This window comes from Myzus persicae, unplaced genomic scaffold, assembly GCF_001856785.1.
Source record: "Myzus persicae strain clone G006 unplaced genomic scaffold, MPER_G0061.0, whole genome shotgun sequence".
Classification (NCBI taxonomy): domain Eukaryota; kingdom Metazoa; phylum Arthropoda; class Insecta; order Hemiptera; family Aphididae; genus Myzus; species Myzus persicae.
The window spans coordinates 29503-43128 of record NW_019104402.1 but is presented as its reverse complement, the minus strand read 5'-3'; the positions used below and the strand labels follow the sequence as shown (position 1 = coordinate 43128).

At 32.2% G+C, this 13626-nt stretch overlaps 1 protein-coding gene across 1 annotated transcript; it reads right to left on the bottom strand.

The window, feature by feature from the left end:
• Positions 1–2597: 2597 nt before the first annotated feature.
• Positions 2598–5127, bottom strand: LOC111041921 (neurogenin-2). The gene is made up of 3 exons (XM_022326376.1): positions 4921–5127; positions 4525–4815; positions 2598–3847 (listed from the first exon to the last, which is right to left on the bottom strand). The coding sequence occupies exons 1-3, from the start codon at positions 5125–5127 to the stop codon at positions 3407–3409; spliced, it is 939 nt and encodes a 312-aa protein (XP_022182068.1). The 3' UTR covers positions 2598–3406.
• Between the last annotated feature and the right edge of the window lie 8499 nt (positions 5128–13626).

Genomic DNA, 13626 nt, shown 5'->3' with positions numbered 1-13626 from the left:
GTTACAATAACTGTAGGCTAATAATTCATTTGCTGGAGCCTTACTGGGAATAATAAAAAAAAAAAACTTTACTCTATATTATATTTTGTATGGTCAATCAATGATTAAGCATTTTTTTTATCCTTACAATGTATTTGCCGTTAGAATCAACCGAAAGTGCATCTCAAAGCGCAATCATAATAATATGTTTAAATCAGTCTATTAGCTTCAAATATCATAGACGACTGTTTCGAGTTGAATATTCGGTGATTTGAATGTGATGATCGTCTATTATTATTATTGCGGTAACTGTTATTTATTAGGTTATAAGTACGTTAACATAAATCGTGATCGGAAGTAGATTTTTACAATCAACACATTGCTATCGGGTCGAAAAAAATATAACGAGATGAATAGGTAGGTACTGTAACGGTCATTTATTATTATTATTATTATTGTTGTTGTTGTTGCGTGTATTCAATACTTATAATCTCCTCAAGTATTTGAAATTTAACAGAAAAATACGATACGGGGCTTATTTACAAAATAATCATATATTATTAGATTTTACATTTTTAACAGTATGCGACCTTATTATTACCTAAAACTGGTTTGAAAAATATTACTGTCGTCAAATCTTGTAGAATATAACATAACAAAATAATATGTATTATTTAACTTGGTATTAAACATCTGTTCATCAAAGATGTTTAGACACATTGTATGGAGTTATTTAAATTGTTGATTATATGAAACTTTTAAACCTAATGAGTTACTTTCAAAATAGACAAATATGTGATGTACTTATCACTTGTCTAATTTATTTATCGAATATATAATATAGTGTCTTAACATTTAAGCATTTAAGTAACGAGTGTGTTTATTGTTATTAATTCCTAATTGATTTCATGTTTCTTATATGTATATGGTTAATTTACAAATAACACATAAGTAATATTTATAAAATTAGATTTTAATGTAATTTTCTGCACAAATTATTATAACCGTAAGATTAAGTGTATTTGTAATTCGGCTTATTTCGAATCTTAATTACCTCATCAACGTGATAAACCAACACAGTTTAATTTTACCATGCCACACAAAGGTATAATCGTATAGATAAAGAGTACTTTAGTGCATTTTAAAATTAATGTTTTTCCTATAAATATAAGTGGGTACGTACATTAATGCATTTTTTTTTCTGAATTTTGCTGTCAGACAAATACATTTATTTGGTGTTAAAATAAGCTATTATTTAAAAACATCTTTCTAGCTTAACTTAGCCGAATAGACTTCGAAAAATTGAATTAAATATTTGCTTTGACCTATTTAAAAGGATCATTTATCTCCAGTCTCTGATATTAATTGTTGTACTAATATTATTAAATTTTACTAATCTTCTAGTATATAGGTAGTAGGTACCTGCTTAAAAGTATCAACTTATCCGTAGTCTTTGATATTAATTACTGTACTAATATTATTACATTTTGATAAGTTTCTAGTGATAAACATCGTTCCGCGTTTATAATTTAATATACCTAATAAGTAGGTATTTTGTAAACATTATTTCCTCTCCACAAAATGTAAATCTTAAATGTTGCATTGTTTCATATACATGTACCTACTGTTGTTATCTTTTGTCTTAGATTTTGAATAACAAGTTTAAATGTCTTTAAATGTAGCTGTTAGACTTAGAACTTATTGTTTTTGGTAGATTTTTGAAAATTTCCACATAAAAAAATTATGTACTATTACACCTAATTTGTTCTTCTGATGGTAACAAAATAATAGTTTCTTGCTAAGAAAACGAATAAAGACACTTAAAAAAATTTGGATGTGAAACAAATCTTTTCAAATTAAAAAAAACGGTCGATGAGCGATACATGGATTTACTTAAATTGGTAAAAAAATTATGGAAATTACTCACAAAAAAATATATTTGTAAATCACATTTACGACGTAATATAGATACAAATATACAATAAGTACCTACATATTATATTACATCATGGTACATTATTGTACGTAGGATTTGGGTAGGTCAATAGTTGAATTTGGAATCCGAGCCGGCGGTGTTCTACACTCATTCACACGATATATTAAGTACCTACATAACATAATAATAATAAACATAGATATCCACAAATATAAATACGCACAAGGATGACATCGAGTTTGCGGGGACGATTCGAGTGCAGAAGACGATACATTGTATTTGCACGCTGTGTATAGTGTACACGTCATATATTATGGAAAAAAAAATCAAGTACTACCCCAACTCCACAATTCTGAAATGTTACACAATATTCGACAGTACCTATACCAACTTATCGTCCAATATGTACAATACGAAACTACGTACGAATATAATAGCATATTAGTGGTTTACATTACCTACACCGCGTCACCTGCCGTGTATTTGGCAGCCGGTCCACGTAAATAGTATAAGTACGACGTGTGGTATAGCTCATCCGACGATACGTAATTTTCAGTGGACGGCGACCGGTGATAAGAACGTAAACACTATATATAATTGACCATTGACATGGTGATGACCTGACTCGAATTCAAGGATTTTCGAACCAATGTTTTGGAGAATTATAAAAAAAACTTACATGTCTCTCTATACTTTTGCACTTCTTTATTTAAAAAAAACAAAATAGAAATTTAAAAATGTACGTACAACAGCAGGTTGGTCATACTTTAATTCGGGCGTAGAACTGGTTGCAACCTAACGGGGCTTGCAAAATGTTTACGGGACAACAGCATGAACCCAAATTGTCGATGGGGGGGGGGGTGCACCGAGCACGGGTGACGGGTCGGTCCGTGTTGTGCCGGATAATCGGCTTACGGTGGAGGATTACAAGTTCTCGTGGAGGCGTTACACCGGAACAAAACAGGCACCTCTAACCACCACCACCGTGCTCATTGCTCACCCTAGCCACGCGACAATATACCAGACCTGGGTGTAAGTACTCTGCTGGGCGGTGTCATGTAATTATTCCGTATAGAATTGAACAGGACATCGCTCATCGGAAGACAAATGCAATTCATATATTATACAACTGTTATAATAATAATATAATGCGTATATTTTATTTTATTCATTATATAATAATAGTATATAGGTACAAAAATATAATATTGTTTATCGACCGCCTTGATGGTGACGAGTGCTCGCGAAAAAAAGTAAATTAATATATTTATATACAAACAAGTCGGACTTCAGTTAAGTCCCGATAATTACTACAGTCATAGCTAGTACACGTTTTCGTGTCACCTGGGCAGACAAACGATAAAAGCACCGAGCGAGAGCAGGATATCCTGGATAGCAGGATGAGCAATGGTGACGATCAGAAACCGATAGCCGGGTAGCGTTAAATTCTCCCGGCATTAGTGCTGAAGCGGTGTGTTTTTCTCACCGATCTCAAGAGTAGAACATCATCGGTTCATGGCACCTCTGGTCCATAGCCGATGACGGATACGTCAATGGTCCGTGATTGTGCCACGCAGTCTGCAGCGGCCAAGTAGGTTGGTATTCATTGCAGTACGCAGTATTGGGCCACGTCTTGTCGGTCGGCGGTGGCTGCTGGTGGTGGTGCTGGTGCAGAGTGTCGCCCGGTTTCTGAAGCCATCTGTCCGGTTGGTAACTGTGGTCATGTCCAGTATGCTCGGCGGTTATACCAAGAAGGTGGTCGAGACGTTGTGGTTCAAAGTAACCAGAATCATTGAGACTGCAGTGACTCGTCACCGTGTGTTGGTGAGTCTTGGACTCCTTTATAGGCGTTGAAGTCGCCAGTGGCTCGGCTATCGGCGAGCACGGTTTCTTCTGTTGTGCCAAAGCACATGTTCCCGTGGAAGAGGTGATCTGAAAATTTAAAATGTTGCCATTTATAAGAGTGTCCAATAAATTATGAACAGCAAGTACATGTGTAGAATGTAAATAACAGAACAACACCATTTTTTTAAAAACATAATTAGGAAAAGTGTTTTTCTAATAATAATTGTATTATATTGTATATTTCTCTCTCATATTAATTATTATCATAATAATAAACTCGACAGCGTTCAAATATTTTTTTGCATTGTAAAGTTTGCAATTTTTGTAACTCGTAATTTTGAAGTAAAGATTTTTATTATATGGTAACAATTTAAAGTTTTTTTTTTTAATTACGTACATTTCTAAATGTAAGGATCATAAAAAATCTCAAAATACCTCTATTTTTGGTAATCCTAAAATATTTTGAATTAAGTATAGGATATATAAAAAAAAATAAGCACTATTTTTATTTTTTATTTTAATACTTTATCTCAAATAGGATATAAAAAAAAACATTGATGTAAATCTATTTATAAATTATTAAATGGAAAATCAATTTCTACTATCTTGAAATTGTATAATATAAATATTTCTGTACAGTTAAAAAGTGCCACTTGATAAAATTTTTTATTAATCTGTCTGTATTTGGTTAAAAATAATTATAATTGTCTAGTTTGTTTATTTGGTATAATATTATGTAAAAAAAAAAAAAAAATTGTACTCACTTTGTTGCCTTGTTGGCTTATGCTGACCGTTACGTCTCCCATGGTAAGCATTAGGGGTTGGTCTTGGTCTATTGGGGATTGTTCGCTAGTCTCGACGACCTGTAGTGTATGAGATAGTGCCCAAATGTAGTTGTGAGCGAACCTGAGAGTTTCGATTTTTGTTAATTTCGCATCATCTGGGTATGTTGGTAAGACACACCGAAGTCTGTCTAAAGCTTCGTTTAACATATGCATTCGATTTCGCTCTCTGTCATTTGCCTTCATACGACGGTGTTTTTTTATTTTAATCAGCTAAACAAAAACAAATATAAATATTTTATAGTTTTTTTTTTTTTCATTTGGCTCCCCTTTATAATAATTAATTATTGTTTTGCCACTTTGACTACACTATCTTACCTGCATTGGACTTCGTTCTCTCGTTCTTCTTTGTCTGCGTTTTTTTGGTTTTACTTGTAAGTCGTCGTCGGCTAAGCTCACGGACGAAGCGAAATCCTCGGAGCCCATAGTATCGTCCAACGAAAACGTAGCTTCATTTTCCGAGTCGAAGCTCATTTCGAATCCTGAATCGGAACCGTCAAGACCGTACAAACTCTTCGGATCCATGGTCACCAAGAGACTGGTTATACACAAACACGGAGCGTTCGATCATCGCACCCTCACAGGCACCCGGTCGGGGGTGGGCGGACCAGCCGTTTTACTATTGGGCAAGTGCAACACCCTCATCATCGCCGCCGCGATTAGGGTGGGGGTATATATTTTGCAGTGACCGTTTTCCGGTCGGTAATGCATTTATTCGTAAATCGCAAATTCGCGAATTTCGTACCAACTTTTTTGTCGAAAATTCGTTTCGACACATAAACCACTTTTTGGCAGATGTATATGCCGCGGCACTGACACTTTCCGAAGAAAATCGGAAAGGGTTAACACATGTTTTTTATAAGGTACTATATTTTTTTTACGTGGATGCGTAATCGATAAATCAAATGATCGTGATATAGCCTGTAACGAATCGTAAATGATTATTATTGGCGCGCTGTGTAAATAAAATAAATAGCAATAAGTGGAGTAGAGCGTTGTAAACGCGGGGCAAGGTGTCCGAAACCCAAAACGCCCGTAAATCAAATTATAGCACGATATATTATATTATGTAACGGGGTAAATAGTACTATAATATTGTATTATTTTCGTAACGAATATTTTCAAACAGCTGGGCCGTCTACACATAATACACGTTATAGGTATCGACAACAAAACGAAGATATACCAACTATGGGTGTTCCGTGTGCACAGCAGTTTAACCTGTGTAATTTTGAACGTTGACGTAAAATCCATTACTGCGGTGCTGATAAACGCATTCAATTGTGTTGCTCGGGAAGCCATGACGATGTCCATTAGGGCATAAATTTAAATGAGAACTGGCACACGCAAAGATGATGTTAATTACTATCGCACACTATTAATGTACATATTGTTTTTAAGCTCTACGGCCCGTGTTATACGATGCCCGTTATTAAAGCGTTCCAGATGACGTTTTTTCTTATTATTTTTTTTTTTTTGACCAAAAACTATATTTGTGACGTGAATCCTAGCGGCGTCGGTGATCCAGAAAAAAATCCCGAGACGTGACCCGTGGACCATGTTTGCCGAATACGATTTTTAACCACGTTCGTTACCTTTGACCACATCACATTCGAATAGCGCGGTTGGTAGGTACCTGTACGTAGTTAAGGTTATGCTAGGCATATTCTCGACAGGTGGGTTTAGGTTTAAGAACACATTTACTTACGTTTCAAAGTCAACTGCGATAATTTTCAAATGATTATATTTACGAAACTAGCACAAACGCGATTGAACCAACCAGAAAAGTGATTTACAAACAAGTAGGTGCTTATAATAAATATAATGTTATAGTTCCATATCCAACACGTCAATGCTCAGTGCAATTATAACATACCATGTTACATACCTGCAATGATAAATTCGACGTACATTACCACGCGTATAATACTTTCAATGAAATATGTTATTTGTACCATGTGAACTTACCTCGAATGGCATTGTTACTATGTGAAATAAAAAAACACTCGTCCGTCTAAAATTACCGTTATATGAACATAATATAACCTTCCTTCCAGGATGTGGTCATGTAAAGAAACTGTTTCAATGGAGTATTTGTTCAGGTAACAAAAATAAATAATTACCAATGGCAAATGAAATGAATAATGATAATAGATACTACACTGTTCGTAGTTTTCAGGATCACTTCCCCGGTGGCTTCTGTTTCACTGCAAAATTGTTAAAACTACAAACACTCATTACACCAATTAACTGAAAAGTAAATACGAAAACAAAAGACACATTTTATTAAAATTAAGGTATTTTAACAATATGGTTTCCATTTAATTAGTTAGGTATTCATAATATGCTCTAAAAAACAAATGATTTATCTAATAAAGCGAAAATATGATTATTAATTTCTTATAAATTGTGTTTTACCATGTAAATGTAACAGAAATGTTTTATTATACTCATGATAGTTATAAGTATCAACTGTTGAACTGTGAAATAAAAAATTCATTGTTTGCTTCAGCTATTATTGTTTTTAGACTAGATAAGTATGCTCATGGTTTATACATGCCAGAGTTTGGACATTTTAAAATTGTTTTTTTCTTTCATACAACAAACGATGGATAATTTTTGATTCGACAGATGTACTTATCACGCCATAATATAACTGATTTACCGTTTATACGTTTTACCGTAGAAACTGTTAGGCTGTTTAAATATATAATATATCTATGTATACAAGTATAATAATGTATTATAACTTATTGGCTTAACACACGTTAGACCCTGCAGAACAGTGATCCTATTTGTGGTAATATATAGTATCAAAAGTTTCGGCCGAATTACCGATTTGCACCACCGCGTCGAGTACGGAACGGGTGCGGGTAAAAAAAAAAAAAAAAATAATAATAATAATAAAACAAAAAAAAACTTTTTGCATTCGTATTGTGTATTATACGTGTATAGGTTGTGGGGCTTCACAAACAACCGGAACAAAACGGGTTCCATTGAAAAGAAAAGGGTTGGTAAATTATTAACTGGACCCTTTGGGGGTTTTTCATTTCAAAGATCACTCTCCCTCTTTTGATGTATATACTTTATACTCTTTTTTTTTTTTTTGTTCATTTTAAAACGTGTATTCTGCGACAATGTATTCATATATATACATATAATGCATGCAGCCGGCCAGCCATTAGTGCGTCAACAAGGCATTACAAGTCGGATTATCGTTTATTTACTTATCGGTCGAATCAAAAATATATGACTTGGACGTAAAGGTTCTATTTTTTTACCGTATTAATATTTAATAGTCGGTGGTTTGTTCATTAAATTATCGTTTAAAAGGCACGTGATAGAAAAATAAAAGCAGTACTCTTGTGAGTATTAGATTATTGACATTTTGTTCTTAAATGTTATTACTTCGCAAATAAATATATGAATGTACTCTAGGTAGGACTGGTAGGTAGTTCTTTTACTTCTTAGAACATGTTTTAGTACACGTTTTTGATACTGATGAAATTTTTGTAAGTACTTATATTATAAAATAAAACTTATAAGTTATATGTTTATATCATATACATAGTTACTCCAGTCTAAAATATTAGAAGGCATATTTTTTTTGTTTTCAAATCTTATTTGGGATATTCATATAGAAATAGTTAGCATTTATTAACTATCAATGTATTTGAACACAGCAAATTTTGTATTGACGAAAGTCATTAGATTTATTAATTTATTCATGCATATATTATATTATTAATCAGTTTCTATTTTAATTGAAATTCGAGTAGAAGTTCCTTTCGTTCAAACTCATAAGTGATGAACGATGGTAACAATTGGTACAAGCTAAATAGTTATATAATTAGTGACTTTGGAAAAACAACAACAAACAATCACAGTAGTTATTAAATCTAACCTTTTCCATCCTACAGGTGTAGGTAAAATATTTATTTACATAATGCTTATAAATTAAGTTTAATAATAACGATTTTACTAAAAAAATAAAATTGTATTGATGATAATAATAATTTTTATTTTTGATTCATCGTGAGAAAATTGTATGTTGAATAGTATTCTATTTAAAACAATATCATTATTTTAAGGGTGTACCTACTATATAAAGTTAAATAATTTTCATAATGAAATAAACCACGAATTCATACTTTTGAAATATTTTGCCTAAGCAATAGTAGTTTCAAGATAATGACCATCAAACCCTGGATATTATAGCATATTATTATAGTTGTATGCTAATTAATATTTATAATATTATTATAATCCTGCAAGCATAAACAACGTAAGCCTGCACCCTTATTTAACTTATCAAGAAGTATAAATACATAATATAGTTAATATAGATATCAGCTAATGTATTCCTATAGTTGGTTTATTTGTGTTTTATTTCCATAAAGTGAAATAACAGACTTCATCTTATGTAAAACCATTAAATATAAAAGTAATTGTTAATGTGAACACACATAATTGCCCTAAATAGGATGAGTATAAATGTACATCACATAACCAACTAGCTCAAGGATTTTTATTATTTTGTAGCCCTTATGTAAAATAAGAAATGTATTTATTTTATTTATTTTTTATTAAATCTCAAAAAATAATTTAAAAATACCCAAGTAATGTAGATTAACCATAATGAATAACTTAATTGTTTCTATTTAATTAGGAGTTGTATTTATTTTATAATTTAATTAAATCGTTGTAATTTATGGATGCTAATAAAATTATTAGTACGACCATTAAATTGCTTCTATATTACTGAAAAAAATAGATATAATAATAGACAAACATTGAAACATCCTAAGTTTGAATCAGATTATTGATATCTGATAAAATGGTAATAAATAATAGACATTTTAGTTTTTGAGATTAAAACAAACATAGAAAATCACATAGAACGGAAACTAATTAGTAATTACCGAAATACATATGGGTTGACCACTTGTCACTATTTCGACGTACCTACGTCCGGAACACATTGAACTTTATAGTTAATCATTTTCCTGTCGATTGTTTTACAATTTCCCTGAGAAATTGTCGAACGAATTTTCCATAACTTTACTATACGTATTTGTGTGCGCACGATACCACAAGTACATTATTATTACGGTGGCACAAAATTGTACACTGCACGAAGAGAAGTAATCGTTAAATGTTGATATTTAATAACGGGAGCATTAAGTAACGTATTATTATGTTGTTGATAGTTGTGTACGGTATTCGTGTGCTCGAGAAAAGTCAGTAAAACTTTTTATGTACATCTATTAATGAACATATACATATTTAAATAGTTTTTAAGTAAATAAAAATTGTTATGATTGTCAACACAATCTTATAATATTATTTTCTGACACTATAATATATTAGTATGTGTAGAGTGTATAGCACCGGCACCACGCAATTGATTGTATGACCTGTGTGCTTCCTATGAATTGTCTTTTAAACTTTTAATTCGAATAACTTACCAGACGAATTTTGGTAACCGTGCTGAAAATCGGAAACTACAAATGCTGCGAACGAATAAATTAAAGTATAATATTATTCAACATTTAAGATTTTTTTCCTGGCTGGCACGTCTTTTACAAATTTGTAATTTGTTTGAGTCTTAATTCCATTAAAAAACGTAAGTTTTTAATTTGATTCTTCGGCTTGAATAGTTTACTGAGATTTCTTCCGTTTCACGGACAAACGATTACAATGTATAAATTATAATGTTCGCTGCGGCTGGGCATACTTACTAGTTATTATGCTTATTAGATTCAAATGTCTCGGCCGCCGTATATTACAGTTTACAACAGTAGTCGACCGCGTTTCGTGAGCGATGGTAGTGAACAATATTCCCTCGGGTATTACGACTTTATAACCACATTCGTGGAAGGATTTGAAATAACAACAAGAAATAATAATGACATATAAGTTCCACACTATGCTGTAAATAAACGTTTTTGAGACTACATACCTGTAGACTATATTATAATAACGTGCAAAACTTTTCGAAACCGCATCAAGTACCTTCACGTCGGTCTGAAATATTAATTGCATACATTTTTACAAGCCTGAGCATAAACCAATTACAAAGTTAGAGTTAAATTAACTTTAATTTGTTGACTTAATTTTTTTTTAATTTTAGTTTTATTAACTTAACTGATTTTTATTGATATAGACTTAATATAAATAACAAGTTACTTTTAATCAAGTTCAATTTCGTCAATTTATAAATAATAAAATAATAAATATAATAAAATTATTATTGGTGATACATTTTGCATAAGCATTATTTTCTTTTTATTATTTTATACCATATAATTTGCTATTCATAATTCATATATTAAAAAAAATAAATAAATAAATAACTGAACCGAGCTAAAAAAAATTAGGATAACTATTAACTTTAAACTTTTTAAAATGTTTTCTATTAACTTAACTTAATTAAAAATTATCATTAACTTGCCCAGGCTTGCATTTTTTTATGAAAATTTTCTCAAAATCTCGGTCAACTATGTTATTCAGTTATTATACTTATCCATTTTCGTTTAAGTTGTTATTGTTACTTATTTGTTTTGGTATAAGTACACAGAACTCATAAAGAATAGCGCTTTTTTCCGCCGATTTTATTATTGTGTATAAGAACAGTTGTTGTTTCCCGACGCGATATTATGCGGGTCGTTTGCGGAATGATGGATTCGGAAGCGAACAAAAGCCGCGCTTGAAATTGCCGTCCTAAGCTTTTATCGCGTATTCGAGTCGACTGTATATTATATTATACGTGCGTTACGTGTATGTGCTGAACACATATACGAATAATAATAATAAAAAAAAAAGTTGAAAAAGGGCGTTCCAGACCGTTGAACCTAACAGCACCTGTCAAATCCTACCCCGCGACACAACTCTGATTTCTAGTCCGTACAATAATATACGGTAATAGCTCCGACGCCGACGCCCTCGAAAAGCCATTCGGCTGTGACTTCGAAACCCATTGCACCGGATATGAATTATATACTGATTTTGGCTATTATTATTATTATTATTATTATTATTATTATTATTAATTTCTTGTATTATATCATACATGTACCTAGTTTCTTCGAAAAGCAAAAAAAAAAACCTATCATTTATCTCTGAATCCTTTGTGAGTATAATGAGTTTGCTCTTGAATTCAACAATCGACCAGTTAGTACAATAGTATGTTATTTAAAACCTTAAGTACAGAAAACACTAAATCTCTCAAACAGCTTAATGCTATACTGGAAATCGGAATAAAAAAATGAAAAATGTAGTGTAAATACACACTGAAATCCGTAAGGTTAAAGACAATATCTAACTCTAAATTAACTTTATGCATAATATACCCATAGGGGGAAATGCATTGAAAATTTTTTTGGGGGCCTAATGTTTTGAACATCAATGTGCGAGGGGGGAGTTTGATTCCACATAACTAAATATGTGTATACATTTGGGGGCTAATAAGGAATTGGAAGGGGGATAAACCCCCGTAGACCCCTGCGATTCGGCCTATGAATTTATATCTAAGATTCAAATTGTTTTAATGAAAATTTTTTTTGTTATTAATTACTCCGAAACCTGTAAAACTGCGAAAGCTGAACTACATGAAAGTTCAATATATTGTTTTATAATATACAAAATAATATGTTGTTATTGAATTTTGTGAAGAGGCTTAAAAAGGTTTTAAGACATTGTTTTTACATAAATATATAAAATGCACACGGAGTAGCATTTTAGATGTTATTGTTATTATAGTTGAAAATAGTTTTACTCAGGGCAAAATGTTAACTATTTTCTGTTAATGCAAAAGCAAATTTTGGTCCTAAATACTGTGAAAGGCATTATTTCGGAACAAGTCATCCATACCTCAACATTCAGATTACTTACATTTCGAAACACGAGAACAATCTGTTTGAATGAACTTTTATAAACACTATAAATTAATGGTTTTTTTGTGGACTGCAGTCACGCTGTTCGACTAGAACGGTTTTTAGCATGTCCTAGAGATTGACAGATAAGATTGATAACTATATGAACAATGAGATATCGCAGGTGGCAAAAAGGTCCAAAATAATATTTGAAATCGTTGTATACAAAAGAGTTGGAAGTCTATATTCAAACAGATGCGCATCACGCCAGTTTACAAGATGTTGTTTTATATTATACTCGCTAAAAATAATATTTTAAAAACTTTGCGAAACGCCCACAATGCCAACGCGAACGACGAATGCTCCTAAATCTGACAAAGATGGTGTAGATGTATAGGTATGAAATATTGATGAATTTGAATAGTCAACATGTCCAAAATACTGACTATCACAACTGAAAACCTAACACTTGTTTATTTTTTGTTATTTTCACTATAATAGCTAACCATCGAGTATTATAATTATGCACTGCATTTCAAACGCAAACACGAGTATATACGCTCGAACCGCACAATGCAGTTTATCAAAGAGGATTATGCATAATAAAATCGCGATCATCATCCGCCTTTGTTATGATTATTCGGACCTCATAATACCGCGAGGACTATGACGACGACGACGGTTATTATACGCTGATGATCGGAGCCGTTGCACAGACTAGTAGGTACAGGCTATACTGTTTGTTTTCGTCGCTATAATGGATAAAACATTAGGCGAACAACAGGAAAAAAAAATATTTAATGAAAACCCTATATTTTGACGTCACACTTGGCTTTTGTGAAGAGCCCAGCGCCTACACACACACACACACATCTCACACTCACGCACACGAGCGAATGTGCCAATAATGCGATTTAAAAACCAAAAATCGGAGCAGCTGCGCGGGCCGCGGCCACCCCGACGCTAATCAAAACTGGCAACCGTGACTCACCGTGTTTCACGACACTGCAGTCGACACAACAATATAATATAGTATAATCATTTAATGTCATGGCCGATACCTATGTCTGACATATTATGATATGATGCAATCGTGTGTTGTTTCCACTGCAGTTACCGTAAAATAATAATATAATATAGGAATTCATTT

What these genes read in the sequence shown, in the direction of transcription:
- LOC111041921 (XM_022326376.1), bottom strand. Translation starts at nt 5,127, where the DNA reads ATGGATCCGAAGAGTTTGTACGGTCTTGACGGTTCCGATTCAGGATTC. An exon ending in GAGAACGAAGTCCAATGCAG is followed by an intron (nt 4,816 to 4,920) that starts GTAAGATAGTGT and finishes GTTTTTGTTTAG; the next exon opens with CTGATTAAAATAAAAAAACA. An exon ending in TAAGCCAACAAGGCAACAAA is followed by an intron (nt 3,848 to 4,524) that starts GTGAGTACAATT and finishes TTAAATTTTCAG; the next exon opens with ATCACCTCTTCCACGGGAAC.